General features: G+C 42.6%; 2 protein-coding genes across 15 annotated transcripts in view; one reads left to right on the forward strand and one right to left on the reverse strand.

Moving 5' to 3' along the window:
* Nucleotides 1–12,769, forward strand: part of pgm3 (phosphoglucomutase 3) — a 153,006-nt gene extending 140,237 nt beyond the window's left edge. The window contains exon 15 of the mRNA XM_087991497.1: nt 11,512–12,769. The gene's annotated coding sequence lies outside the window, so the exon portion shown is untranslated. The remainder of the gene's footprint in view (nt 1–11,511) is intronic.
* The window catches only part of dop1a (DOP1 leucine zipper like protein A), a 355,628-nt gene that overhangs the window by 29,223 nt on the left and 299,113 nt on the right, over nt 1–27,292 (reverse strand). For 13 of the 14 annotated variants that reach the window (XM_087991490.1, XM_087991491.1, XM_043696195.2 and 10 more), the window contains 4 exons: nt 16,353–16,462; nt 13,566–13,715; nt 11,007–11,068; nt 787–939 (listed from right to left, as the gene is read on the reverse strand). In XM_087991490.1, coding sequence (XP_087847616.1) covers nt 787–939; nt 11,007–11,068; nt 13,566–13,715; nt 16,353–16,462 — 475 coding nt within the window. Of the gene's footprint in view, nt 1–786; nt 940–11,006; nt 11,069–13,565; nt 13,716–16,352; nt 16,463–27,292 lie in introns of those variants that run through there. The other variant, XR_015758480.1, reaches the window with a different exon arrangement.

A 27,292-nucleotide genomic window follows, 5' to 3' on the forward strand; every position in this document is an offset into this window, starting at 1 on the left:
ATCTATGGAGATTGATCCTTCCTCAGAACTTCAGAAACATTAACTCAGATTTCTCTCCCCAGATGTTCCCAGACTTGCTCAGCTTTTCCAGCATTTTCTGTTTTTATCTCCCAAAAGGCTGTCCAGATAGAGGTGGGTGTGGAGGCCAGCACCACGGCGGCTCAAGAGAACATGACTTCACCGCTGAAAGGGAATTAATGATCAACTGCACTCTACCAGGGTGCAGACCACTACTTCAATGCTTCTTGTTCTTATAATTGAGAGTTAATACTGAAACTGAAAATGTGTTGCTGGAACAGCGCAGCAGGTCAGGCAGCATCCAGGGAACAGGAGAATCGACGTTTCGGGCATAAGCCTGTTCCCTGGATGCTGCCTGACCTGCTGCGCTGTTCCAGCAACACATTTTCAGCTCTGATCTCCAGCATCTGCAGACCTCACTTTCTCCTCCAGTTAACACTGAAAGCCTGTCACTGCAGAGAGTTGTCAACCAGAAGGTTGATGCCATCAGGTGCCTCATATGTAATTATTATCTGTCACTTAATTGCAGCGACCAATGTAGCACTCCTGGCACCATCATGCTACTACCTCTCACAGAGCTGCCATAGTTCAAACAAATCACCATCAGTGGGGACATGACCTAATATGGTATTGCTATGCAGGGTTTCATGATATTCATTAATTAATTTATGTTTTACCAAGTTGACAATGTTATCTAAACATCTCAGAGATAACCACTCTATCTTCGGTGCATGATGCTTTAATACACATTTGAATAGCGTTACTAACCTTGTATGTCTGGTAGATACTTCTGGTATTGATCCACTTCACTGCTAAAAATAGCAAAGGCCAACCTCTTTAGGAGCATTGCTCGCTGTTCCAATTCCGCCTCACGACTTGCAAACAAATTGAGTGAACTGCTTTGTGCCACGGCAACTCGAGCTGTGGGAGGTGAAAATCACTACCTGGTTAGGGAAATGTCTCAAATACATTATAAGTCTTTACACTAACTTTTACACACTTACTTAAATCGCATTCCTTTGTGCATTCAAGGCAAAGGGAGTGAATGCAGAAGGTGGTTGGCAGGGACCCAAACAATCAGAATGCTTTGTCTTGGATGGTGTCAAGCTTCTTGAGTGTTATTGGAGTTGAACCCAACCAGGGGAGGGCAATACATGGAAGAAACCCATGCAGACATGGGGAGAATGGTGACTGTCTGTGTGGTGTTTGCACAACAGCTGGAATCAAAGTTGGGTCCATGGCACTGTGAGGCCAACCACCGATCCAGTGTGCCACCCAGGATTGTTTATTCAGAAGGGAACCATTGGAGTGACCATTTGGGAGTCTTTGATGGTTTAATTTTACTGTGTTGCAACTGACTGGGCTCAGCTATCTGACTCGGTGTCATAAAAATCTGAGCAAAAGGTAGTGGAAATCCACAGGGACATTGACAGGTTGGTGGATTGGATAGTTGGAGCAGCACTGAAGCAGCAGTGCTAACCACTGTGCTGCCCAAAACATATAGCATTTGGCTGAACTAATCTGTACCACTGTTTATGCATCACAAGTCGCCTTCCATTCCTCTTTAATGTAACTTTCCCCAAAAAGCAACAATGCTATTTGCCTCAATCATTCCCTGAGGTGGGGTGTTCTAAATTGCTCTTGCTTTACTCTGGGTAAAGATGATTCTGCTGAATTCCCTAGTGGATTTATCAGTGATCACTGCAAGGTTTGTTGCTCAGATAGAGGTTTAGGGTGTAGTTTTGCTCTCTGAGCTGTAGGTTTGATATCCAGACGTTTCATTACCTGGCTAGGTAACATCATCAGTGGTGACCTCCAAGTGAAGCGAAGCTGTTGTCTCCTGGTTTGTCCTGGATGAGGACACAAACCCCAGGCACCCCACCCAGGACAAACATATAAATAGAAAGCACTTTAGTCTGTTTTATTTTAGAGAAAAGAATCACATCTTTCAATCTTTTCAGCACTGTCTTCAGTGCCCATATATTCTTTTAGTAGTATTGAGACTAAGCGAGAGATTTGAAAATCATGACCGTGATAATTGGAGGCACAGTTTGGCACCAAGCCACACACTGGTTTTCTGCTACAACTCCTAATACTGAATAATTTCGAAGATGGTTGACTTGGGGTCAGATAGACTGCTACTGGCAAGTGGCAGGCAGCCAATTGAAAGCAATTAATTAAGTGCTTATTAAAGTCCTAGCTGCACAATAACTAGGATTTCCAATCAGCAATGTGGGCTGCTCACGTGGTCTTGAACGCATTGGGGTCAATTTTACAGGGATTAACAGAGCCCAGCCCTTTTTGCACAAAAAGGAAGCTTCACATATCGGAGAGCAGATTCTGCCCAGGTGTCATTCAGAAATAGATAGAAATGCATTTTTTGTAGCTTGAAATTGTTAGGGGAAGGCAAGCCACATCCCCTTTTCAAGGTAATCAGTTTCTGCATTTTGAAATTTAGAGGACCTGACTGCAATATTGAAAACATCTGTTGTCAAAGCATAGAAGGTAAACGTGATGTTAAGGTGCTGGGAGGGTGGGCTACCAGATTGGCAGGAGGTTAGGGTGTCATGTAAGTAGGGTTCCAGTTACGATGTATGTACAGTATCAGGTTGTATAAAGTTCCATGGGAAGCAAGAAAGCCTTTAATGTAGCCTGGGTGAGCAGGAGAAATTAGGTCTGGTGTGGGGTTGGGTTTAGTACAGTCTGGTGAGAGATCAACTGACAAGACAGAGTTTAGGGGTCTACTCAGTGGTGGGTTGGGTCAGAAGTTGTGGTCTCAGGTCCTGTGGTTGAGGTGTCAGGTCAGGGATAGTGTAGGTGGGATATATGAGATAAGTATGGGTCAGTTTAACTGTTACTCACGAGTTAGAATATGCAATTAATAGTTGAACATTTCCTGAGTAACTATTTTACGTAATTTCATCAGAACCATTGAAGTCTCCGATTTTGAAACTTTTGCAGGGTTTCAGGCATAAAGAATTTGTCTGGAGGAACATTCAATTTTTCAGCAATTGCTTTGGAGTCTGCTAACATGAGGATTCCACAGGGCCCTCATCTGCAACTCCTATTATGTTGGAATAGTGACTGTCCAGAATCAGAGAATCTGTTGCTCTGATAGATCAATTGAGAGAATCGACTTACACCCTGACCCATGCTAGCCACTGCAGCAGTCTGTTGGAGGACTTTTCTGACCAGGAACATGGCTATGCAGCTGTGATATTGGAAAAAGTAAAATTACCTTAATTGCCAGTCTCCTCTCTATTTACATCGTCATGTTAGCTCCCAATCTCAAAGTGTTTAGATGGTTCCCATTGGCCCTTCATAATTGGGAACCTGCATATCATTCAGCAGCAAGTCCACTACAGCCTTTAGGGCCCTAGAGTAATTAATAATATTTGATTTTTAAGGGTTTAATTTAAAGGACAGTGAAATTTAAAGGGCTGTGGTGCACTCTCCCTGCTCTACTCTTAGAATCATACAGCATGGCCCAATTCATCCATGACCACGTTTCCTAAACTGAAATAGTCCCATTTGCCTGCATTTTGCTGATATCCCTCTAATCCTTTCCGAACTATATACCTGTCCAAATGTTTTTTAAATATTGTATTTGTAACTGCCTCTACCACTTCCTCTGGTCACTCATTTCATTTATGCACTACCCTCTCTGTGAAAATGTTGCCCTTCAGGTCCCTTTTAAATCTTTCCCCTCTCATCTTAAACCTATGCCCTCTATATTTGGACACCCCTTCCCTGGGAAAACACCTTGGCTAGTCCCTACCTTATCTATGCCCGCCATGATTTTATAAACCTCTATAAGGTCCCCCCTCAGCCTCCTATGCTCCAGGGAAAAAGTCTCAGGCTATTCAGCTTCTCCTTGTATCTTAAACATTCCAGTCTTGATAACATCCTTGTAAATCTTTTTTGCACCCTTTCCAATTTAATAACATCCTTCCTATAAGGTGGTGATCAGAACTGTACACAGTATTCCAAATGTGGTCTTATCAATGTCTTGTAAAGCTGTAACTTGATGTCCCAACTCCTGTACTCAGTGCTCTGACCGATGAAGGCAAGCATGCCAAATGACATCTTCACTACCCTGTCTACCTGTGACACCACTTTCAAGGAACTATGTACCCACACCACTCTGTTTGACAACATTCCCCAGGACCCTACCATTAACTGTAATGTCTGTCTTACTAAAATGCAACACCGTGTGTTTAGCTCAATTAAACTCAGTTTTTCCATTCCTTGACTCATTGACTCTGTTGATCACGATCCTGTTGTACTCTTACATAACCTTCTTTAATGTCCACTGTCCATCAATTTTGGTGTCAATTGCAAACTTACTAACTATGCCACCTATATTCTCGATATAAACGATGAACAAGCCTGGCAGGTATTGGGCCTCCAGTCTAAACAACAACCTTTACCATCACCTTCTGTCTCCTAACGTCAAGCCAATTGTATGTCCAAAACAAAAACAGAAATTGCTGGGAAATCTCAGCAGGTCTGGCAGCATCTGTGGAGGCAAATCAGAGTTAACATTTTGGGTCCAGTGACCCTTCTTCGGAACTTTGTATCTAATTGGTGAGCCCTCCTGGATCCTATGTAATCTAACTTTAATAATTTGTCTACCTCGTCAAAGGCCTTGCTAAATTCTATGTCTATCGCTCTGACTGGGCATAGTTTTAGTGCTGAGAACCAGAACTTGTGCAGGATATGGCTCAAGATGCAGCTCCTGAAAACTTAGATTTCAGAGCTGGAATAGCAGCTGAGGGTGCTTTGAAGTGTATGGCTGAGAGTACTATGCATAGCATGTACAGTAGGATAGCTACTCCACAGGCTAAGACTCCACAGGCAGGGCAGGAATGGATGATCACCAGGAATAAAAAGGTGATTAGGCAGGCAGTTCAGGCATCCCTGTGGCCATTCCTCTACAAAAGTGATAAGCTGCTCTGGATACTGTTCCAGGCAATCTCGTCTCAGAGGAATATAGCAACAACCAAATCTGTTGAATTATAATTGGCTCTCTGCACAAGAGAGGAGGACTAAATGTAGGAAGACTGTTGTAGTCGGAGAATCAGTAGTAAGGGGAATAGACAGATGTTTCGCTGGCTGCATATGAGACTCCCCAGGATGGTATGTTGCCTCCTGGGTGCCAGAGTCAAGAAAATCTCAAAGCAGCTACAGGACATTCTGAAGTGGGAAGGTGAAGAGCCAGTGATCATGTTATACATCAGAACCATTGACATAAGAATGAAAAGGTAAGAGGTCCTAAAAGCAAACTAAAGGGAGTTAGGAAACAAATAAAAAATAGGATCACAAATCTGACAACTGCTGCCAATCATATAGTAGTTAGAGGAGAAATAGCAGGATTATTTTGCTGGGGAAATGGTACAAGGGAGAGGGTTTTAAATCCCAGATGCATTGAGACCAGGTCTGAGGGAAGTGAGACTGGTACAAGCTGGATTGCACCTGAGTGGGACCAGAACTGATTTTGTAGGGGGTGTATTTGCCAGTGTGGTCAGGAAGGGTTTAAACTAAAATTAAAGAGGGATGGGAACATAGACAAGTTCATTTTATGTGAAGTTTGAAAATAGTAATGGGCGCATTTAAAGCCAACTATGTGAGGATTAGACACAGAAATAGCCCCAAATTCTGGTTTATGACTGATTAAAATTCCAGTCCAAGAATTCTGCACAGTATTCCATGTATGATCTAAACCAATGTTAACATAAATTCTGGCATCTGAAGAACCTTAATTGACACCAACTATTAATTTTCTTTTTCTCTTCAGTTGCAACCAGACCTGCACAGCTTTTGTCAACACTCTGTTTCTATTTATTTTAACTTCTACAATTTTCAATTCTATCCATCCAAAAATGAAGAAAAATAATCTTGCAGGATTATAGTGATAGGGTGGGGAAAGAATTAACTGGTTTGTTCCACAGAAACCTTGAATGAACTTGATGGGTCAAATGGTCTCCATTTATGCTACAAAGAGTTTATGAATCTATGGTCTCACACTTGTCAATATTGTAGTTAACGAACAGGGTTTTCCAAAATACTGCTATCCACAAATTCTGAAATTGGATTTCCAATTCTTGTACCCAAATCTTTGTAAATCATGAATTACAGTTACCCCAGTACAATCCTTGTTCAAGCTTAATTTCAACTTTGTCCTTTGTTTTTTATCAATAGCCAGTTTGTTTTGTTTGTTTATCGAATATATTTCTCCAAACTCTACTTATCACCGTTCCAAATGTTTTCCACTTGTTTTCTGTCTCATTGTTTTCATTGTCGCACAATATTATTTTCCAGGTAAATTTTCCCAAATTCTATTTTCATCCCCATAAGATCATTTCCCTTTCCAATCTATTAATCTTGGATTTTCAAAAATTTTTAAAGATCTTATTATGCTGATTAGATACTTCATAAACCTTATTTCTCTCAGCTTCACTAACAATACAGGGTTCAGCAGTGGTACTTCCCCAATTGGACTTTTCATACATTGATTATTAAAGGTGTCCTGAACAGACTGTAAAATCTGTATTCCTTTTTCCTCTTTCCCTTAACTGATTCTTGCTGATATACTTTGAGTAGTTGAAATATTTCTTGATTATTATTTTAGTTCCTTCACTTATTTCATACTTAATGCATGTGTAAATATTTCTAATTCCACATCCTTTTCACTATCAGGTGAATCTCTTTAGAGTGCCAATCAAATCTTAAAATAATTTATTTAATTTACTGCCATTATATCATCTCTAATTAGTGCAACAACTCAACAGCCTTTCTTTATACACTGCCATTTTCTTGCAAGGAACAAGAAAAATTTGACGTTTGAAGTATTTTTGTTAAAAAACAATGTATCAACTCAGAAAAATCAGGAAATCTATTATTCAAAATTGATTATGAAACAATTTTAAATGGTCACTTTAGAACATAGAACATAGAAAAGTACAGCACAGAGCAGGCCCTTTGGCCCACAATGTTGTACGGAGAATGAATCCTAATGTAAAATAACTTGACCCATGCACCCCTTTTCTTACCATAAGTAATCGCTGTCAGTTTACAGCAGTAACATTTATCATTTGATCGTTGTATACAGGTACATGATTGATAAAAGTGTCTATCAACTTTGGGAAAGATAAATCCCGTTGAAGTCTTTTCTGTTAACACTGCTGGTGAGTCAGCTTCAGCAAAGCAAGTGTTTGATCCAAAACCTCAGGCAAAATGCTTGCAGCAAAATTGGAGAAAATGAGGCAGTGTAACTGTAAATAGACAGAGCCAGTAAGAAAAGCACAGCCAAAGAGAAAAATAGAATGGAGACAACTCCTTCCCCTCACCTTAAAAATGTGCCCTCTAGTCTTGAAATTACTCATCTTAGGGAAAAGACAACTATCAACTCTATCTATGCCTGTGGTTCGTTTTGGCAGTGGAGGAGGCCAAGGATGGTCATATCAGAAAGGGAGTGGGAAGGGGAATTAAAATGGCCAGGATGGGGGGGGGGGGGGAAGGAAAGAGACTGAGAGGTCCTGTCGGCCTCTGTGGACCTGGCTGCAATGCTCGATGAACCATTCCCTAAGGTTATGTAGAGAAGACCACATCGGGAGCACCTGATGCAGTAAACAAGGTTAGAAGAGAAAGTGAGGACTGCAGATGCTGGAGATCAGAGCTTAAAAATGTGTTGCTGGAAAAGCGCAGCAGGTCAGGCAGCATCCAAGGAGAAGGAGAATCGACGTTTCAGGCATAAGCCCTTCTTCAGGAGGGCTTCCTGAATATAGAACATAGAAGAATACAGCGCAGTACAGGCCCTTTGGCCCTCGATGTTGCGCCGATCCAAGCCCACCTAACCTATACTAACCCACTATCCTCCATATACCTATCCAATGCCCGCTTAAATGCCCATAAAGAGGGAGAGTCCACCACTGCTACTGGCAGGGCATTCCATGAACTTACGACTCGCTGAGTGAAGAACCTACCCCTAATTCAGTCCTATATCTACCCCCCCTTAATTTAAAGCTATGCCCCCTTGTAATACCCGACTCCATACGCGGGAAAAGGTTCACACTGTCAACCCTATCTAACCCCCTAATCATCTTGTACACCTCAATCAAGTCACCTCTAAACCTTCTTTTCTCTAGTGAAAACAGCCCCAGGTGTCTCAGTCTTTCCTCATACGATCTTCCTTCCATACCAGGCAACATCCTGGTAAACCTCCTCTGCACCCGTTCCAGTGCCTCCACATCCTTCCTATAGTATGGCGACCAAAACTGCACACAATATTCCAGATGCGGCCGCACCAGAGTCTTATACAACTGCATCATGACCTCAGGACTCCGGAACTCAATTCCTCTACCAATAAAAGCCAGTACGCCATATGCCTTCCTCACCGCACTATTTACCTGGGTGGCAACTTTCAGAGATCTGTGTACATGGACACCAAGATCCCTCTGCTCATCCACACTACCAAGTATCCGACCATTAGCCCAGTACCCCATCTTTTTGTTATTCTTCCCAAAGTGAATCACCTCACACTTAGCTACATTGAATTCCATTTGCCACCTTTCTGCCCAGCTCTGCAGCTTCTCTATATCCTGCTGTAACCTGCCACATCCTTCCTCACTGTCAACAACTCCTCCAACTTTCGTATCATCCGCAAACTTGCTCACCCAACCTTCTAACCCCTCTTCCAGATCATTTATAAAAATGACAAACCGCAATGGTCCCAAAACAGATCCTTGCGGAACACCGCTAGTGACGGCACTCCATGAAGAAACTTTGCCATCAACTACTACCCTCTGTCTTCTTCCATCCAGCCAATTCCTAATCCAAACCTCCAACTCACCCTCAATGCCATATCTCCGTATTTTCTGCAGTAGCCTACCATGGGGAACCTAATCAAACGCCTTACTAAAATCCATATATACCACATCTACCGCTTTCCCCTCATCAACCTCCTTCGTCACCTTTTCAAAGAATTCAATAAGGTTTGTGAGGCACGACCTGCCCTTCACAAAACCATGCTGACTATCCTTGATCACATTATTCCTATCCAGATGTGCATAAATCCTATCCCTTACAATTCTCTCTAAGACTTTGCCCACAACAGAAGTGAGACTCACTGGCCTATAGTTACTAGGGTTATCCCTACTCCCCTTTTTGAACAAGGGAACCACATTTGCTATCCTCCAGTCTTCTGGCACTACTCCTGTAGACAAAGAGGACATAAAAATCAAGGCCAATGGCTCTGCAATCTCCTCCCTTGCCTCCCATAGAATCCTAGGATAAATGCCATCAGGCCCAGGGGACTTATCTATTTTCACCTTTTCCAGGATTTCCAACACCTCTTCTCTACATACCTCAAAGCCATCCATTCTACTTATTTGTGACTCAGTATTCACATCGACGACAATGCCCTGTTCCTGAGTAAATACTGAAGAAAAGTATTCATTCAGTGTCTCCCCAATCTCTTCCGCCTCCACACGCAACTTCCCACTACTATCCTTGACTGGACCTATTCCTACCCTAGTCATTCTTTTATTCCTAACATACCTATAGAAAGCCTTAGGGTTTTCCCTAATCCTACCGACTAAGGACCTTTCATGTCCCCTCCTTGCTGCTCTTAGCTCTCTCTTCAGGTCCTTCCTGGCTACCCTATAACTCTCAATCGCCACAATTGAACCTTCACGTCTCATCTTGAGATAGGCCGCCCTCTTCCATTTAACAAGGGATTCCAATTCCTTATTAAACCACGGCTCCCTCGCACGACCCTTTCCTCCCTGCCTGACAGGTACATAATTATCAAGGACACTCAATAGTTGCTCCTTGAACAAGCTCCACATATCATTTACACTCTTGCCTTGGAGTCTACTTTTCCAAGCCACACATCCTAAGTCATGCCTCACCGCATCATAATTTCCCTGACCCCAGCTATAACTCTTGCCCTGTAGTACACACTTATCCCTCTCCATCACGAGAGTAAAAATCACCGAATTATGGTCACTATCCCCAAAGTGCTCACCTACCTCTAATTCTAACACCTGGCCTGGTTCGTTACCCAGAACCAAATCTAGTATGGCCTCACCTCTTGTTGGCCTGTCTACATATTGTGTCAGGAAACTCTCCTGCACACATTGAACAAACACTGACCCATCTAACGAACTTGAGCTATAGCTTTCCCAATCAATATCAGGAAAGTTAAAGTCCCCCATAACAACCACCCTATTACTGTCACTCATCTCCTGAATCACCTTCCCTATCCTTTCTTCAATGATTCTAGGACTATTAGGAGGCCTGTAAAAGACTCCTAACAGGGTGACCTCACCTTTCCTATTCCTAACCTCAGCCCAAACTACCTCAGATGGCAAGTCCTCATCCATCGTCCTTTCCACCACTGTAATACTATCTTTGACAAGCAATGCCACACCTCCCCCTCTTTTACCCCCACCTCTGACCCTACTAAAACATTTAAATCCTGGAACCTGCAACAGCCAATCCTGTCCCTGTTCTAGCCATGTCTCCGTAATAGCCACAACATCGAAGTCCCAGGTACCAACCCACGCTGCAAGTTCACCTACCTTATTTCGTATACTTCTTGCATTGAAGTATACACACTTCAAGCCACTTTCCTGTTTACAGGCACCCTCCTTTGAAATTGATGCCATGTTCCTAACCTCCCTACACTCCAGGCCCTGCACCCTGAAGCTACAATCTGGGTTCCCATGCCCCTGCAGAGTTAGTTTAAACCCTCCCCAAGAGCACTAATATCTGATATTTAGACCAGAAAATGTGAATTTTCATGATGATTAGCTCATACAAAATTGTTGTTTCTATTGAGCCTCATTTACAATTACTTCATTTCATTTAGAAATTGCAAAAACGTTCTCATTGTCTATGCTAAAGGTCTACTATCTGAAAACTGTCAAGCCATAGGTGTGTGTAAAGAAATGGAGAGAAAAAGTAATATGGATCACAATACTTACCCATGAGATCCCTGAATGTGGTTTTGTCATGGGTCATAAGGTGATCTATGATGGCCCTCCAACTGCAAATTTGAAACATATCTGTTAAAACTACAGATGAATAGAGGATACTAAAGTTGTTGCAAGCCACTATTTAACCAATGCAGACAGGCAAAATTATAAACAGCACAGTATTTATTTTTAATTTATTTTATTTAATAAGCATTTTCCTCAAAAGTCTCTTTTATTTTCCTGATGATTTTGGAATTTGGAATCAGCCTGTTTACAATGCACTTCTTTTTCTTGGGTACACACTTAACTCCCATACTCCACATCAAAGCTTCAAAGTGCTTGTTCTTTATTCCAATTATAATCTCAGCAATATTTTCCACATCCGCTTTTGTTCACTTTTTCATTCCTTTGAAAGTTCTTTCTTCAAAGCTTGATAAATGTTAGATTTATTTCTATTGTTTACAACAATTCTCAGAGAAACTTTATGTTTGATGCTTTTTTTTGTCCTATATAGTGTTTAGTGCAGTCCTTGCATGGTATTTGTACACTACATGCGTGGCTACAGGAAAGCCACACACACAGACCAAGTCCTAAATCATGAAAGTAATCACCCCAACACACACAAACGAAGCTGCATCAGGACACTATTCAAAAGGGCCACAACACACTGCAGTACATCAGAACTACAAAAAGAAGAAGAGGAACACCTATACAAGGTATTCGCCAAAAACGGATACCCGCGCAACTTCATCAACAGATGCCTAAGAGAAAGACCACGGAACGAGGACATACCACAACCAAAAGGACTAGCCACACTACCATACATCAGGAGCATCTCGGAACTGACAGCCAGACTACTGCGACCCCTAGGACTCATAACGGCACACAAACCAACAGCCACGCTCAGACAACAACTCACCAGAACGAAGGACCCGATACCCAACATGAGCAAGACGAATGTAGTGTACAAAATACCATGCAAGGACTGCACTAAACACTATATAGGACAAACAGGAAGACAGCTAGCAATCCGCATACATGAACATCAACTAGCCACAGAACGACACGACCAGCTATCCTTGGTAGCCACACACGCAGACAACAAGCAACATGAATTCGACTGGGACAACACTACTATCATAGGGCAAGCCAGACAGAGAACAGCCAGGGAATTCCTAGAGGCATGGCATTCATCCACAAACTCCATCAACAAACACATCGACCTGGACCCAATATACCAACCACTACAGCGGACAGCTGAAACTGACAACCGGAAGCGGCAGGGACAGACCACTATAAACACCGGAGGAAACATCAAAGAAGCGCTTCGCAGGAGGCTCCCAAGCACTGATGATGTCGCCTAGCCAGGGGACGAAACGTTTGCAACAAAAACTTCCAGCTCGGCGAACAGAACCACAGCAACGAGCACCCGAGCTACAAATCTTCGCACAAACTTTGAATTCAATAGTGTTGCTTGCAAGTTAAAGTACAAGGAAATAAATGTGAATTATTTTCCATTATCCCAAGATGAATCACACTCCTGTGATCTATTAATTTAATGCTCCAAAGTAAGTAATTTATTCATTTAACTGAAGTGAGAGAGAAAATGGGAATGACTAGATGAATGGACTGAATGACCTCATTTTGTGCAATAATGACTCTATCCTAAATGCTCTGGCATTCAGGTATCAGCATTTGATAAAGTCTCTACTGTTTATTTTATTTCCACATTTGTTTATTTATCTGGATTAAAATATATTGCTCTCACTTTCTATTTGACCTTCTTGACATCTAATTTTCAAGTTGACTACTCCTTCCCTCCCTCTTTATTAATTAGTCTATTCAATCCTGCTTGGTTGAGACGCAGCACATATTAAATTCATCAAACTGGTTTACCAACCCCACTCTCCCAACCAAAAAAACTTTCCCATCAATTTGGCTGGCACATCACACCCTGAAAATGGTATTTCATTCGGTATGCTCTTCTGACGAAGATTAGCAATAAACCAGAAAAGAAACTTCAGTGTGCCTTTCAATTTTCAATGCCAAGTCAACTAGTTGGTTATCTTCTCCAGAGTCGTTTCCTCTAGAAGGGTAGTGATTAGAAGTGACAGCTCAATTGGGAATGGACATTTGTGTGAAAATATCATTACAACCATAACTGTCCCAGTAAGTTTCATTCTTAAATCTCAATTCTTCTTCTTATACCTCAAGCAATTCTCTCTCCAGGACCTGATGTAGTTCTAAAACTTGCTTCAACGGGTGTTCTGGTAGATGTATTGAATAAATTTAATTAGTCTTTTGTTAGAATAAATTGATGTGTTTTCTTTCCATCTTATTCCCAGCTTTCTGAGTTTTAAACTGTTTCTTGGAATTTCAAGGGAACAATCTACTGGAACTAATGGTATCAAGGTACCTTCATAGGTTGAAAAAACATTTCCTCGACCACACCATCCAACTCAATCCACTTTCACATTCATCCTACTTGGAATACTTTTGGTAATCAGAGAACAGAGTTGGTTTTTCTGGAATATTAAGAAATAAACTGCAATCTATATAGGGACTTACTGACTAACGCATGACGCATCCATATGGAAGAAGTTAGGGTCCATAAACAGATCAAATGCTTCTTTTTTCCAAGCTCGCCTTGTATACTGGTAGCCACTCAGACTGCTTACCAATTGGACACATGCTCGGTAACTTGGGGCATTGTGAGCACTAGAAGTAAATCACAATAGTTTAGAGCCAGAAGAAAAGCTGAGCAATAGTTTATATTGAATAAAATTGAACACTGTATGTATAAGAAACCACAGAAAATAACAAGGATTTCCAACACAGAATCCACAGACCCAGAAGAATCACCAGCTTATAATGCTTTAAGTGCAGTATGTCTTAAAATGTATCAAATTCGTGTCCAATTGTACAGATTTCAATGCACATTACAAGTGTGAGAAAGTAATCGTTATTGCTGTTCAGGTTCAAGTGAAATATGACAAAAAAAACTGTTTTGCTCAATAAAAATGAGATGATTACTGAATGCATAAAAACAAAGGACATCTGTACATAAAATAATTAAGCATCTGAATTGTACAAATCAATTTTACAGAATATGTTTTCTACTTAAACTCAGCACCAACTTGCTGGTAGTGTGTCCAAGTTTGCAGAAGACAAATAAGGTGAGTGGTAGAGCAAAGCGTTCAGAGGACTGTGAAACTTTGCAAAGGGACATAGATAGTTGGGACATAGGTAGTTTATGTGAATGGGCAAAGGTCTGGCAGATGGACTACAATGTTAATAAATGTGAAGTCATCTGCTTTGGTAGGAATAACAGTAAAAAGGACTATTATTTGAAGGATAGAAAATTGCAACATGCTACAGTGCAGAGAGATAGAAGTAAAGATGATGGGTGAAACAAGGACAAGAGGGCATAGCCTCAAAAGATTTAGGACTGAATTGAGGAGGAGCTTCTTCATGTAGAGAGTTGTGAAGCCAAGGAATTTCCTGCCCAGTGAAGTAGTTGAGGCTTCTTCACTAAATGGTTTCAAAGCGAAGACTGATCATTATTTGAACAGTAATGGAATTAAACGTTACAGTGAGAGGGGGGTAAGTGGAGCTGAGGCCATGAAAAGATCAGCCATGATCTTTTTGAATGGCAGAACACGCTCATAGGGCCAGATGGCCTACTCCTACTCCTAGTTATGTTCTTATGTAAACAAAAAACTTGTAAGGAATACGCAGTCATCTTTCAACTCAGTATTTAACACAGCGACATTTAACTTTATTTTGGAAATTTGTCAGCACATTAGAACATCAACAGACTCGCAGCATAGTTTTGGATTAGCATACAGGTTTGTAACCAATGCATTATGAGTTCTAATCCCCAAATGTACTTTTCGGGTAGCAGTGAGGCAGTGGATTAGGCTCCCACAGTGTTCTACCTGACTGTACAGCATACCTGGGAACAAACAGGCATTTTGTCCTGCTGGTGTACAAAAAAAGAGACAGGAGAAAAAAGAAATCTTGTAAACAAAGGTAAAAGGTTTAGCCTCATCCACCCACCTAGCCCGAACAAAAAAATGGGCTTGAAAGACTAGACATAAAAACTGGTTTAATTCAATGAGAGAATTAGTGAAAACAGAAAATGCTGGAAATAGACAGCAGATCTGATAGCAGCCTTCCAATTTCTTTCTCAGATTCCTCTCAATTCATTGATGACCTTTGCGCAGTACTACGAGTTTCTGCCTTGCACCTTCAGGTGGCTGAAATGGAAGATTCTTGACTTGCAGATCTTTGGACATCTGGAACAGGACAACTCACAGCTGGAATTCAGCATTTTTTAAAATCCTTCTTTGCTGCCACTTTGAGACCCAAGATTTTAATGCTGGGGCAAAGAATGGAGGAGTTGTCACCATTCTGAACAGTCAGTAGCAAGTTCCTCCTTGCCATTAAAGGTCACTGCTGTCACCTTTGAGGAGAATTTGAGATGGCTTTGAAGCATTTTTATGTTCTCTCATGGAATATTGTTTTCTAAGAGGTTTTCTGCCATCCACTGACCAATTCATCATAGTTTATGATGCAGCAGTTTTGTCTGGAAGCTTTGCACCTGGTTTCAGGAATGATGCAAGTATTTACCCAACAGTTCTCCCATTAGGTATGGAGAATTCCGCAGTGGCATAGCTAATCAGATTTCGCTAGTATCCTAATATATTACTGATATACAGTTGCGTTTCTCTGCAGTACACTGCATGAAGACAACTGCTCTGAACACTAAGACATTTGTTTGCTCAATTAAATCTTTACTTTTAATACATTTGATGTAGTTTGTTCAAGTTGGAACTGATGCAGCTAATATGCTCAGTGATGGCCTTTGGTGAGAGGCCGTTGGCAAGGTCTGGGAAATGTTCCACATACTTCAAAGTCTCTCCAACATAAGAATTGGGAAATGAAATATCAGAATGGCTAGCTGCAGGTTTATCTAATTTTCTTGTTTGGACAGCATTCAGGATTGGGTCAAGTTTCCTGTATGCATAATTGAATGGTAGTGCAGATCTTACTGATAAAGGACCACTGATATAGAACCCTGGATTTCTCTTTACAGATGCTATCAGACGTGACGTATTTATATTGGGTTTTAATTCAGATTTCCGGCATCAAAGAACTATGCTTTGGAATAAAATCTGTTTGTTAAACTGATAAATGAACAGTTACAGTCATGAATTGCAAATATTAGGCTGGAAAACCAAAAGGTACACAGAATTGAAATTCAGTAATAATGACAGTCCAGCACAAGGCAAATTAGTCTTACAAATGGTACATGAGGAATAAAACCATAACTGTACTCTAAAGTAGAGGTACCTGTGATTGCGTAGATAGGGAACAACATAGTACATAATGTTAACAAGTAATGGGATAACTTTTTCCTTTTCTTCACTGTGAAATACCATGTCGAAAAGGTGAGCTAAAACCTAAAAGACAGCAGAAAATGCATACTTTACATACAGCACACTGTAATAGGTATTCAATAATATGTTTTGTGTTGGTATTGTATAACAAAGAGTTATGGCAACAAAAAAGAGAAATTAATGGAGAACTGAAACTGTTCAGTGGACCAGAAACATTGACTCTGCTTTCTCTCCCCGATGCTGCCAGACCTGCTGAGATATTCTAGCAATTTTTGTTTTTTCTTCAAATTTCCAGCATACACAGTTGCAGAGTCATAGAGATGTCATTGGTTAGGCCACTTTTGAAATATTGCGTGCAATTCTGGTCTCCTTCCTATCAGAAGGATGTTATGAAACTTGAAAGGTTCAGAGTCATAGCGAAGTGCAGCATGGAAACAGACCCTTCAGTCCAACTCATCCATGCTGACCAGGTATCCTAAACTAATCTAGTGCCATTTGCCAGCAGTTGGCCAATATCCCTCCAAAGCTTTCCTATTCATGTACCCATCCAGATGCCTTTTACATGCTGTAATTGTACCAGCCACCACCACTTCCTCTGGCAGCTCATTCCATACACACACCACTCTCTGCAGGAACAAGTTTCCCCTTAGGTGTCTTTTATACCCTTCCCCTCTCACCCTAAACCTATGCCCTCTACTTCTGGACTCCCCCACCCCAGGGAAAAGACCTTGTCTATTTATCCTATCCATGACCCTCATGATTTTATAAACTTCTATAAGGACACACCTCAGCCTCCACTCCAGGGAAAACAGCCTCAGCCTATTCTGCCTCTCCCTATAGCTCAAATCCTCCAACCCTGGCAACATCCTTGTTAATCTTTTCTGAACGCTTTCATGTTTCACAATATCCTTCTGATAAGAAGGAGACCAGAATTGTACGCAATATTCCAAAAGTGGCCGAACCAATGACCTTCCAACTCATATTCTTAATGCTCTGACTAATTAAGGAAAGCATACTAAACACCTTCTTCATTATTCTATCTACCTGCAACTCTACTTTCAAGGAACTACGAACCTGCCCTCCAAGGTCTCTTTGTTCAGCAACACTCCCTAGGACCTTACCGTTAAGTATTTAAGTCCTGCTGTGATTTGCTTTTCCAAAATGCACCACCTTGCATTTATGTAAATTAAATTCTATCTGCTAATCCTCCGGCCCTTGGCCCATCTGATCAAGATCCTGTTATATTCTGAGGTAACCTTCTTCACTGTCCACTACACCTCCAATTTTGGTGTCATCTGCAAACTTACTAATTATACCACCTAATTATTTATATCAATGATAAAAAGCAGTGGACTCAGCATCGATCCTTGTGGCACTCCACTGGTCACAGGCCTCCAGTCTGAAAAACAACCCTCCACCACCACCCTCTGTCTTCTACCTTTGAGCCAGTTCTGTATCCAAATGGCTAGTTCTCCCTATATTCCATGAGATCTAACCTTGCTAACCAGTCTACAATGAGGAACCTTGTTGAACGCCTTACTGAAATCCAGATAGGACACATCCACTGCTCTGCCCTCATCAATCCTCTTTGTTACTTCTTCAAAAACTCAAGCAAGTTTGTGAGACATGATTTCCCACGCAGAAAGCCATGCTGGCTATTCTTAATCAGTCCTTACCTTTCCATACATGTGTAAATCCTGTCCCTCAGGATTCCCTCTAACAACCTGCCCACTACAGATGTCAGACTCACTGGTCTATAGTTCCCTGGCTTTTCCTTACCACCTTTCTTAAATAGTGGCACCATGTTAACCAACCTCCAGTCTTTCGACTCCTCACCTGTGACTATCGATAATACAAATAGCAAGGGGTCGAGCACACAGCTCGATCCCTTGCTCCCACACAGTTCTAGGGTACACCTGATTGGGTCAGAGGGATGTATCCACTATTATGCATTTCAAGACATCCAGCACCTCCTCCTCTGTAATTTGGACATTTTTTAAGATATCACAATTTATTCCCCCAAATTCTATATCTTCCATGTTCTTCTCCACAGTAAACACTGATGCAAAATACTCATTTTGTATCTTCCCATCCACTGCGGCTCCGCACATAGGCTGCCTTGCTGGTCTTTGAGGGACCCTTCACTCTAACAGGAATGTAACAGGGGTGGCATGGTGGCTCAGTGGTTAGCACTGCTGCCTCACAGCACCAGGGTCCCAGGTTCGATTTCCTCCCACAGTTTAAAGATGTGCAGGTGAGGTGAATTGGCCATGCTAAATTGCCAGTAGCGTTAGGTGCATTAGTCAGAGGGAAATGGGAATGGGTGAGTTACTCTTTGGAGGGTCAGCGTGGAATTGTTGGGCCAAAGGACCTGTTTCCACACTGTAGGGAATCTAATCTAATATATTTTCTCTGGACTTTTGTTATGTCATTTCTGAAGGCTTCCCATTTTCCAGCTGCCCCTTTACATGCGAACATCCGCCCCAAATCAGTTTTTGGAAGTTCTTGCCCGATACCGTCAAAATTAGCCTTCCTCCAATTTAGAACTTCAACTTTTAGATCCAGTCTATCCTTTTCCATCACTATTTTAAGACTAATACAATTACGGTGGCTGGCCCCAAAGTGCACCCCCACTGATGCTTCAGTAACCTGCTTTGCTTTATTTCCTAAGCGTAGGTAAGATTTTGCACCTTCTCTAGTAGGAACATCTACATACTGAATCAGGAATTTTTCTTGTGCACACTGAGGAACTTCCTCTCCATCTCAATCATTAACACTATGGCAGTCCCAGTCTATGGAGAAAGTGAGGTCTGATAGAAAAGCACAGCAGGTCAGGTAGCATCTGAGAAGCAGGGTCCTGATGAAGGGCTCTGGCCTGAAACATCGATTCTCCTGCTCCTCGGATGCTGCCTGACCTGCTGTACTTTTCCAGACACAGTCTATGTTCGTAAAATTAAAATCCCCTACCATAATCACCCTATTATTCTTAGAGATAACTGAAATCTCCTTATAAATTTCTTTCTGAATTTCCCACTGAGTATTAGGGGGTCTATAATACAATCCCAAGAAGGTGATCATCCCTTTCTTATTTCTCAGTTCTACCCAAATAACTTCCCTGAATGTATTCCCAGGAATATCCACCCTAAGTACAGCTGTAATGCCATCCCTTACCAAAAACACCAAAGAACAAATAAAATTTACAGCCCAGGAACAGGCCCTTTGGCCCAAGCCGATCCAAATGTACTGTCTAAACCTGTCGGTCAATTCCTAAGCATTTGTATCCCTCTGCTTTCCACCTACTCATGCATCTGTCCAGACGCATCTTAAATGAATCCACTGTGCCTGCCTCTACCAGCTCTGCTGGCAACGCGTTCCAAACGCCCACCACCCTGTGTGAAATACTTGCCGCGTGTATCCCCCTTAAACTTTCCACCTCTCACTTTTAAAGCATGACCTCTGGTTATTGAATCCTTCACCCTGGGAAAAAACTTGTCTCTATCAACCCTGTCTATACCCTTCATGATTTTGTAAACCTCAATCAGGTTCTCCCTCAATCTTCTTTTTTCTAGTGAAAATAAACCTAACCTACTCAACCTCTCTTCATAGCTAGCACCTTCCATACCAGGCAACATCCTCGTAAACCTTCTCTGCACCCTCTCCAAAACGTCCACATCCTTTTGGTAATGTGGCAACTAGAACTGTACACATATTCCAAATGCGGCCAAACCAATGTCTTGTACAATTTTAATATGACTTGCCGGCTCTTATGCACAACACCCCATCCAATGAAGGCAAGCATATTATATGCCTTCTTGACCACTCTATCCACCTGTGCAGCAACCTTCAGGGTACAATGGACCTGCACTCCCAGTTCACTCTGCCCATCAACTTTTCCCAAGGCTCTTCTGTTCATTGTATAATTCGCTCTAGAATTAGACTTGCCTAAATGCATGACCTCACATTTGTCTGGATTGAAAGCCATCTGCCACTTTTTCGCCCAACTCTCCAGTCTATCTATATCTTCCTGTTTTCTCTGATAGTCCCTTATGCTTTCTGCTACTCCACCAATCTTTGGGTCACCTGCAAACTTGCTGATCATACCAACAGCGCCCTCTTCCAGATCATTTATGTATATTACGAACAACAGTGGCCCCAACATTGACCCCTGTGGAACATTTCGAGAAACTCCCTTCAACTACTACTCTGTAACCTGTTGCTCAACCAGTTCTTTATCCACCTAGCTAGAAAGATGGGGTACTGGGCTAATGGTCGGATACTTGGTAGTGTGGATGAGCAGAGAGATCTTGGTGTCCATGTACACAGATCTTTGAAAGTTGCCACCCAGGTAAATAGTGCAGTGAAGAAGGCATATGGCTTACTGGCTTTTATTGGTAGAGGAATTGAGTTCCGGAGTCCTGAGGTCATGTTGCAGTTGTATAAGACTCTGGTGCAGCCGCATCTGGAGTATTGTGTGCAGTTTTGGTCGCCATACTATAGGAAGGATGTGGAGGCACTGGAACGGGTGCAGAGGAGGTTTACCAGGATGTTGCCTGGTATGGTAGGAAGATCGTATGAGGAAAGGCTGAGGCACTTGGGGTTGTTTTCATTGGAGAAAAGAAGGTTTAGGGGTGACTTGATAGAGGTGTACAAGATGATTAGGGGTTTAGATAGGGTTGACCGTGAGAACCTTTTTCCACGTATGGAGTCAGCTATTACGAGGGGGCATAGCTTTAAATTAAGGGGTGGTAGATATAGGACAGATGTTAGGGGTAGATTCTTTACTCAGCGAGTCGTGAGTTCATGGAATGCCCTGCCAATAGCAGTGGTGGACTCTCCCTCTTTATGGGCATTTAAGCAGGCATTGGATAGACATATGGAGGATAGTGGGCTAGTGTAGGTTAGGTGGGCTTGGATCGGCGCAACATCGAGGGCCGAAGGGCCTGTACTGCGCTGTATTCTTCTATGTTCTATGTAACACCCTGCACACCATGTGACTTCACTTTCTCCATTAGTCTACAATGGGGAACCTTACTAAAGTCCGTGTATATGACATCAACAACCCTTCCTTCATCTAACAACTTGGTCACTTCCTCGAAGAACTCTATTAAGTTGGTAAGGCATGATCTCCCCTGCACAAAACCATGTTGCCTATCACTGATACGCTCATTCTTTTTGAAATATAAATAGATCCTACCTCTTTGTACCCTCTCCAGCAACTTCCCCACCATCGATGTGAGGCTCACTGGTCTGTAGTTACCCAGAATATCCCTACTACCCTTCTTGTATAGGGGGACAACATAAGCTACCGTCCAGGCCTCCGGCACCTCACCTGTATTTAAGGATGCCACAAAGATATCTATCAGGGCCCCAGCTATTTCCTCTCTCTCGCCTCCCTCTGCAACCTGGGATAGATCCCATCCGGTCCTGGGGATGTGTCCACCTTAATAGCCTCTAGCATACCAACACATCTTCCCTACTTATGCCAACGTGATCCAGACTAATCAAACTTCTATCTCTAATCTCAAGATTCATCATGTTCATCATGCTTCCCTTTTCCTCTTGGCTAGTTGTACAATTTCTCCTGTCATCCACAGTTCACGAATCTTTCCCTTCCTATCCTTTGCCTTCAATGGGACATGCCTATCCTGCACTACCGGTAACCTATCTTTGAAAGCCTCCCACATCTCAAATGTGGACTTCCCTTCAAATAGCTGTGTCCAATCCACATTTCCCAGCTCCTGAGTAATTTTGATATAATTGGCCTTGGCCCAGTTTAATATTCTTACCTTAAGACCACTCTCTTCTTTATCTACGAGTATTCTAAAACTTACAGAATTGTGGTCACTGTTCCCAAAGAAATCCCCCACTGCAACGTCTGCCACTTGTCCTGGCTCATTCCCCAGTACCAGGTCCAATATGGCCCCTTCCCTCATCGGACTATTGACAAACTGCTCTAGAAAACTCTTCTGGACGCCTCGGACAAATTCTACTCCATCCAGACCTCTGACGCTAAGTGTATCCCAGTCAATGTTGGGAAAATTAAAATCTCCCATTACCACTACCCTATTGCCTCTGCATCTATTCATAATCTGTTTACCTATTTGTTCTTCTTCCTCATGCTCACTGTTGGGAGGCCTGTAGTACAGCCCCAACAATGCAACTGAACCCTTCTTATTTCTCAGCTCCACCCATAATGCCTCACTACCCAAGACCGCCATAGTGTCCTCCTTTAGCACAGCCGTGATATCGTCATCATGCCGTTCCTTCAACCAAGTCTCTGTGATAGCAATAATATCATACTCCCAGGCACCAATCCAAGCCCTAAGTTCATCTGCCTTACACACTATATTCCTTGCATTAAAGTAGATGCATTTCAGGCCACCAGTTCTTCTGCGCTCACATGCTCTCTGCCTATTCTTCCCTTTATTAATGTTATCTGCATAATTCTTACCGTCTCCACCTCGCTGCCTACTTGTCTTCTCTTATGGTTCCCAGTCCCCTGCCACATTAGTTTAAAACCTTCCCAACAGTAGTAGCAAAAACTCCTCCAAGGACATTGGTTCCGGTCTGGTTCAGATGTACACCGTCCCTTTTGTAATCGCCCCACCTTCTCCAGAAGTTGGTCCCAATGTCCAACAAATCTGAACCCCTCCCTCCTCCACCATCTCTCAAGCCACGTGTTCATCCTACCTATTTTTTCATTTCTACGCTGGCTAGCATGTGGCACTGGTAGTAATCCCGAGATCACTACCTTTGAGGTTTTTCCCCTTTAACTTCTCTCCTCGCTCCCTGAATTCTTCTTTCAGGACCTCATCTCGCTTTCTACTTATATCGTTGGTGCCTATATGCACCAAGACAACTGGCTGTTCACTCTCCCCTTTTAGAATGCTCTGCAGCCGATCAGTGACATCCCTGACCCGAGCACCTGGGAGGCAACATACCATCCGTGAGTTCAGTTTTCGGCCACAGAACCGCCTATCTACTCCCCTCACAATAGAACCCCCTATGACTATGGCCCTACGAGTCTTTTTCCCACCCTTCTGAATAGCAGTGCCCACCAGGGTGCCATGATCTTGACAACTGCTGCCCTCCCCTGGTGAGCCATCTCCCCCAACAGTATCCAAAACAGTATACCTGTTTTGGAGGGAGATAACCACAGGGGACACCTGCATTGCCTTCCTACTCTTTTTGTGTCTTTTAGTCACCCATTCACTATCTCCCTCAGCAATCCTAATCTGCGGTGTGACCAGTTTACTAAATGTGCTATCCACGACCACCTCAGCACTGCAGATGCTCCACAGTGAGTCCATCCGCAGCTCCAGAACAATCATGCAGTCAAACAAGAGCTGCAGCTGGACACACTTCTTGCAAGTGTAAGAGTCAGGAACATCAGGCAAGTTCCTAACTCCCACATCAAGCAAGAGGCACATGCACAGGCACAGGGGTCTGAGGCCCCCTGCCATTGTAAGCTTAGCTTTATATGAACTAACTGAAATCAAACAACGCACTTAAATAAATGAAAAAGAAAGATAAGAAATAAAAGCCTTACCTTACAGGGTCATTTTCTTCTGGTTAGAGGAGGGGGTGGGAGGGAGATACTTACACGTGTAGTATCTCGGGTTTTGCCACTGCCCAAATATAAATTAAGCCCTTACCTTCCCGGCAGCCCTCGCTTCACTCCTCCTTCTCTCCTCACCGCTCTGGCAAAATGGAGGCCCGACTCCCGAGGTAAGTCCGTTTTTATGCGGGAAAACTTACCCTTCCCGGCAGCCCTCGCTTCACCTCCCCTCCTCTCTTGCCTCCTCCCCCCCCCATCCTTCCTGTAGCATTTGTATCCTGGAACATTAAGCAGCTATTACTGTCCATCCCTGAGCCACGTTTCTGTAATTGCTATGATATCCCAATATCATGTTCCTAACCATGCCGAGTTCATCCGCCTTCCGTGTTAGGCCTCTTTACTTGAAGTAAATGCAGTTTAATTTAGGAGTCCGACTCCTGCCCTGACTGTATGACTCACTCCTTTTCCCAACTGTACCAGTCTTAGATTGATCTCTTTCCTCACTATCTCCTTGGATCCCATTCCCCCTTCCATCCTAACTAGTTTAAATCCTCTCGAGCAGCTCTAGCAGATCTCCCTGCCAGTTTCTTTGTTCCCTTCCAATTCAGGTGCAGTTTATTCTTCTTGTACAGGTCACTTCTACCTCAGAAGAAATTCAAATGATCCAAAAATGTGAACCCTTCTCCCATGCACCAGCTCCTTAACCATACATTCATCTACTCTATCCTCCTATTCCTACCCTCACTAGATCGTAGCACCGGGAGTAATGCAGATATTACTACCCTTGAGGACTTCCTTTTTAAATTCCTGCCTAACTTCCGCTATTCTCTCTTCAGAACCTCATCCTTTTTCCTTCCTATTCGTTGGTTCCAATGTGCAATATGACCTCCTGCTGCTCCCTCTCCCCTTTGAGAATATTATGCACCCTCTCGGAGACATCCTTGATCCTGGTACCAGGGAGGCAACACATCATTCTGACTTTTCGCCGCTGGCCACAGAAATGTCTGTTTTTGCCTCTGACTACAGAGTCCCCTGTCACAATAAATCACTTGGAAACCGATGTACCCCTCATTCCAGTAGAGTCAGTCTTGATACCAGAAACTTGACTGCTCATGCTACATTCCCCTGAGAGTGCATCAACCCCTACATTTTCCAAGACAGCTTACTAGTTTGAAATGGGGATAGCTGCAGAAGACTCCTGCAATACCTGCCTACCTCACCTATCTTTCCTGGAGTTAACCCATTTATCTGGCTGCATCTACAGCTTTTCTCCTCTCCTATAACTGCCATTTATCTCACCCCCTTGCTCTTGTAAATTCCTCACTGCCTCTAACTGTTACTCCAACCGATCCATTTGATATGATAGGATTCACAACCAAAGACACTTCCTGAAGACATAATCCTCAGTAACATGTAAACTCTGCCTAAACTCCCACATCCGACAAGAAGAACGTATCATTTTACTAAAGGCCATCATTGCTCCTTCACAATCTACAGGCCCAGAAAACAGCACCATTATTTTGCTCTTAAAAAAAGTGCTCCAGGCTAACTTAGTACTTACAGTTTATATTTTTAAAATTTAATCAAGAGGCAGATTTCAATAAACATAATTAAGAAAGAACCCGCTCTACTCACTACTGTAGACTTACAGCAAGATTGCACATTAAAAACTATGCAGTTATTTGCTCCTGTATTGTGAGCTCTCCCACAAGGTTCCTCCAAGATCAGTTCGTTTTTTTTGTTGGTAGCTTTATAATAATACTGGCAATTGTCATACACAGAAGGTAAACAGTACAGCTCAGGAACAGGTGCTTCAGCCCACCTGTGCCAGACAGGATGCTATTCTAAACAAATCAACCTGCACATGGTCTGTATTCCTCTATTCACAGACTACTCATGCCTCTGCCTAAATGTCTCTTAAACATTGCTATTGTATCTGCTTCTACCATCTTCCCTGGCAACATGTTCCAGACACTTATCTGTGCAAAAAAAACCTACTACTGCACATCTTCTTTAAACTTTTTCTCTGTCAAGTTATATTTCTGCCTTCCTAGTGTTTGCTATTTCCACCCTGGGAAAAAGACTACCCACCATATCCACGCCTCCCATAATTTTAGATACTTGTATCAGTTCGTCCCTCAGCTTCCGACACTCTTGTAAAAACAATCCAAGTTTATTTGATCCCTCGTTATAGTTAATAAACTCCAGGCAACTTCCTGATAAACTTCTTATGCACCCTCTCCAAAGCTTCCACATCTTTTATATAGTGTAGCAACTAGTACTGCACACAATACTTCAAATGTGGCTGAACCAAACTAAGACTTGCCAACCTTTACACTCAATGCTCTGAATAAATAAGGCAAGCATGCTGTATACATCTACTTTTACCACCTTATCCACTTGTTCAGTCAGACAATATTGATTTGCACTGCAAACTCCTCTATATATCAATGTTCCTAAGAGTCCTGCCATTTATTGGGGCAGCACGGTGGCACAGTGGTTAGCACTGCTGCCTCACAGCGCCAGAGACCCGGGTTCAATTCCCGACTCAGGTGACTGTCTGTGTGGAGTTGGCACGTTCTCCCCGTGTCTGTGTGGGTTTCCTCCGGGTGCTCCAGTTTCCTCCCACAGTCCAAAGATGTGCAGGCCAGGTGAATTGGCCATGCTAAATTGCCCGTAGTGTTAGGTAAGGGGTAAATGTAGGGGTATGGGTGGGTTGCGCTTCGGCGGGTCGGTGTGGACTTGATGGGCCGAAGGGCCTGTTTCCACACTGTAAGTAATCTATTCTAATCTAATCTTATTGTATACTTTCCTCTTCATTTTATCTCATACTAGTCTGGATGAAACTCCATCTGTCATTTCTCTGTGTAACTTCCCAACTGATCCATATCCTACTGTATCCTTTGATATCTTTACTCACTATCCACAACTCCACCATTTCTCATGTCATTGCAAACGTACAAATTAGACCACCCACATTTTCATCTAAATCGTTCATATACTTATATTACAAAGGTACGAGCACTGATACTTGCAGAACACTACTGGTCACAGATCTGTAGGCAGAAAAACATTGCTTCACAACTACCAGGGGCATGGATAGGGTAATAGACAAAGTCTTTTCCCTGGGGTCGGGGAGTCCAGAACTAGAGGGCATAGGTTTAGGGTGAGAGGGGAAAGATATAAAAGAGATCTAAGGAGCAACTTTTTCACACAGAGGGTGGTACGTGTATGGAACGAGCTGCCAGAGGAAATGGTGGAGGATGGTACAATTGCAACATTTAAGAGGCATCTGGATGGGTATATGAATAGGAAGGGTTTGGAGGGATATGGGC

Source organism: Chiloscyllium plagiosum, unplaced genomic scaffold (genome assembly GCF_037043375.1).
Source record: "Chiloscyllium plagiosum isolate Xiang-an unplaced genomic scaffold, Cpla_swu_hap1 HiC_scaffold_10, whole genome shotgun sequence".
In the NCBI taxonomy this organism is placed as follows: Eukaryota; Metazoa; Chordata; class Chondrichthyes; order Orectolobiformes; family Hemiscylliidae; genus Chiloscyllium; species Chiloscyllium plagiosum.